Genomic DNA, 3,410 nt, shown 5'->3' with positions numbered 1-3,410 from the left:
AAAATGGTGGTCGCTTGAAGAGAAAGAAAAGAAGAAAGCTGAACGAGAAAGAAAGAAGTTGGAAGAGAACAAAGGAAAATGGATGAAGGTGCAAGCTGAAGAAGCTAAGAAAGCGAAGAAAGAGAACGAAAGGCTGAGAAATTTGCTAAGGAAGAAGCCTAAGCAAAGAGAAGAAAGTTTTAAGTCGCTCTGAAGACCTGAAGACCAAGACTGAAGACTCCGGCTGTATCCAAGGGGGAGTTTGTTACTGCACGATGTCTAAAGCCTACGTCTTAGTCTTAGTCATGCTTGTATAGGGTCTAGGGGTCTGATATGTCAGTTATGTATAGTGCAGGGGTCAAAATGTAAAAGTTATAGTTTAAGGTAGTGATTCCGCTTGAAATGACATGTTGTCATTTCAAGCGAAATCAGATGCTAGTGATTCCGCTCGAAATGACAGCATGTCATTTCAAGCGGAATTAGACCAGTATATATATGTGTAGTTGTTTCTCATTTGGCACGGAATCACGAAGTTGTAACCGAACTGCTGCCGGATTTTCAAGTGAATGTTAATGAGAAACAAGTGTTAAAAGTGATATTCTTCTGTTTTCTACTCATTTCTCTCTGATTCAAACTGTTTGTTTGTTTCCGCCACTCAAACAGTGGTATTTTGACTCTGATTGACTCACTAGATCGTCAATATCGATCCTACAGATAATATTTGAAAAATGTTGAGATCTTGTTGAGATTCGTGTTTAAATGTGTGAAAATCCTTTAGATCTGAACCAATCTTGATGAGATGATGTCACACAACAGTTTGCATAAGCAACTGTGCAAGAACCACCTTCAAGGAGAAGATGTATGTGATTTTGATGTGATTTTGATGGAGAAGATGATGTAGAAGTGTTTAATGATGAAGATTGTACAAGATTTGAGGAGAAATACTTACGAAATAGTCTTGAATCGAGAGAAAAGTGACTAAGAATGACTTGGGAGCGAGTTGGTCGGATAGAGATGTCACATCAGTGAACAGTAGTGTACGGGTGCTTTTTATAGTGAGAGAGAGAGAGGGGGGGTTAAGTCGGTGGAGAGTGCGTGGTGTCGAATGGGTGTCCGGTCGGATGGCCATCCGATCGGATGGTCTTCCGGACGGATGTCCATTCGACCGAATGTCCATTCGGACAGCCGTGTTGTGCGAGTTAGTTTTCCAACTTTCGTTTCGTGCGTTAAGCATTGCGTTGCGTTTAAATGAGTTGCGAGTATGCGTTTGAGCGTGTAAGCGTTGCGTTGAGATAACCACATAACATTAAACAAATAATCACACAAGTAACACACATAACACAAGTAAATCTGCGTTTTGAGTTTGCGTTCCGTTTGCGTTGAGAGTGCGTTGTGATAGCGTTTAGTCTAAACAAGCGATAAAATGTGTTAAATAGTATGCGTTGTAAACTGCGTTTAATGCGATAACTGCGTTTTGAATGAGTGTTGTAAATAAGCGTTTAAAATGCGTGGAAATGCGTTTGAAAACATAGTTTAAACCCTTTAGCGATAATCGGAATCTCAAGAGTACAAGTAATTAAGCAAGGAATGACAGATAACAGTAATGACCCGGAAAGTCAGGTTGTTACAAGAACGAACTCTTAGTTTATCTAAAGAAGTAGGATTTTCTTTTTTCCTTCAAATATTGATGTCACTAATAATTTTAGGAGACTGTAGGTTTATGGATTAAAATAAAAGAATATTTTCTCCCGCACGTGGTTGTATATAACTACCATCAGCAAATATGTACAAAAGAAAAACAATTGACTACTTAATAAAACCGGGTGAAGTTGAAATAAAACCATCAAAGCCTAATCTCGAATCTTGAAACTTGTAACCGACACCACCTGAATTTGCCTCACCCACCCCACTTCTAAATTTCTATAAATACCATCTTCATCCAACCCTTCAATCTCACAAAACAATTTGCAACAACCACAAGCAAGAAACAATTTGCAACAACCACAACCATATGGCTTCATTTGACCAAAAGCTAGCCATGGCTAAGCGCTGCTCTCATGGTAATTAGTAATCATTATCATATATATTGCATGCTCCTGTTATCATCTACTTCATGCATGTTTTGTAACTTAGTTTTGGCTTGTTGTTTGTGCAGAAGGAGTAGTTGCAGGAGCTAAAGCTGCAGCTGTGGCCACCATTGCCACTGCTATTCCAACTGTTAGTAGCTCTACTTTCTACTGTTAATTGGTGTAAACCTGGATTTGATGCCTAACATATCTATATTTATGCTCATCATATCACTACTAGAAAAGTGTTATTATTCCTACCAAAATTTCCTGTGCATTTCCTACAAACGAAAATGGCGACACATTTCCTACAAAATTACAACGTATTAGAAAGGGTCTTAGTTTTGTTAAAAAAAAAAAAGCGACAAAAACGACAAATTGGTTTGCGTAGGAAAAATGTAGGAAAATTCCAACAGATCTCCGACGAAATCCGTTTTCATTTTAACCATTAGTCGGAAATTCGTAGGAATCGTAACACTCTTCAAACTATATTTAAATAATTAAATAACCCTTTTTTATCACCTTCCTCTCATTCTCTCAATCTATTTATCGAGTTGGTTTTTTTTTTTTTTTTTTAATCCTAATCCAACAAAAAAAAAAAAAAAATTAAGCCTTGATGCATATATGTTTCAGATTGCAAGTGCCAGAATGTTGCCATGGGCTAGAGCTCATCTTAACCACACAGCCCAAGCTCTCATCATCTCTACAGGTACATTATTATTAATTAATTAATTAATTAATTAATACTCTCTTTGATATATTACTTCTATGGCTAGCTTTTTATTAACTGTTATAAACTTTGCATGCAGTGGCAGGATCTGCATATTTCATAGTTGCAGACAAGACCGTTTTGAAAACGGCCAGAAGAAACTCCTTTAACGATACTCAGAAGTGAAATATTAGTGTATTTGTTTTGGCATGTACACATTTCTAGACCAAAAAAGAGCAACTGCCTGTAGTTGCCTTTATAATTTCTATGTAACGTTTGATAATGACGAATATATAAAATGAAAAGTACATTAGTACTTTTTATATGAAATTTTAATTGTGTTTATCTAATTTGTTAATTATCAAACCAGTTTTCAGCAAAACAAAGCATGTGTGCGTGTATGGAATCAAAATCAATGTATACACAAATACATATAACGTATACCCTCATTTACTTATTGGTTGAAGTAACACAAATTTAACCATATATACAAGTTTAAAAATTTCTGTTTCTTAATTGAACGTGAATATTGATCTGATGGAAACACAAATACTAGTAATTACGTAACCTGTAATTTTTTCTTTTAAAATTATAACTAGGATTGTAGTACTACCGTACTCAAATTAATGAGAAAAAAATAAAATTAATGAGAAAAA

At 35.8% G+C, this 3,410-nt stretch overlaps 1 protein-coding gene across 1 annotated transcript; it reads left to right on the top strand.

Annotated features, from left to right (window-relative positions):
• The first annotated feature begins 1,925 nt into the window (after positions 1-1,925).
• On the top strand, positions 1,926-3,099 carry LOC110940502 (early nodulin-93). Its single transcript, XM_022182033.2, has 4 exons — positions 1,926-2,039; positions 2,135-2,196; positions 2,679-2,754; positions 2,855-3,099. The coding sequence occupies exons 1-4, from the start codon at positions 1,991-1,993 to the stop codon at positions 2,938-2,940; spliced, it is 273 nt and encodes a 90-aa protein (XP_022037725.1). The 5' UTR covers positions 1,926-1,990; the 3' UTR covers positions 2,941-3,099.
• Positions 3,100-3,410: the final 311 nt, after the last annotated feature.

The sequence above is a fragment of the Helianthus annuus genome, chromosome 5, assembly GCF_002127325.2.
Source record: "Helianthus annuus cultivar XRQ/B chromosome 5, HanXRQr2.0-SUNRISE, whole genome shotgun sequence".
Taxonomy (NCBI): Eukaryota; Viridiplantae; Streptophyta; class Magnoliopsida; order Asterales; family Asteraceae; genus Helianthus; species Helianthus annuus.
The sequence above is the reverse complement of the archived record's forward strand: the minus strand, read 5'-3'. Positions and strand labels throughout refer to the sequence as shown.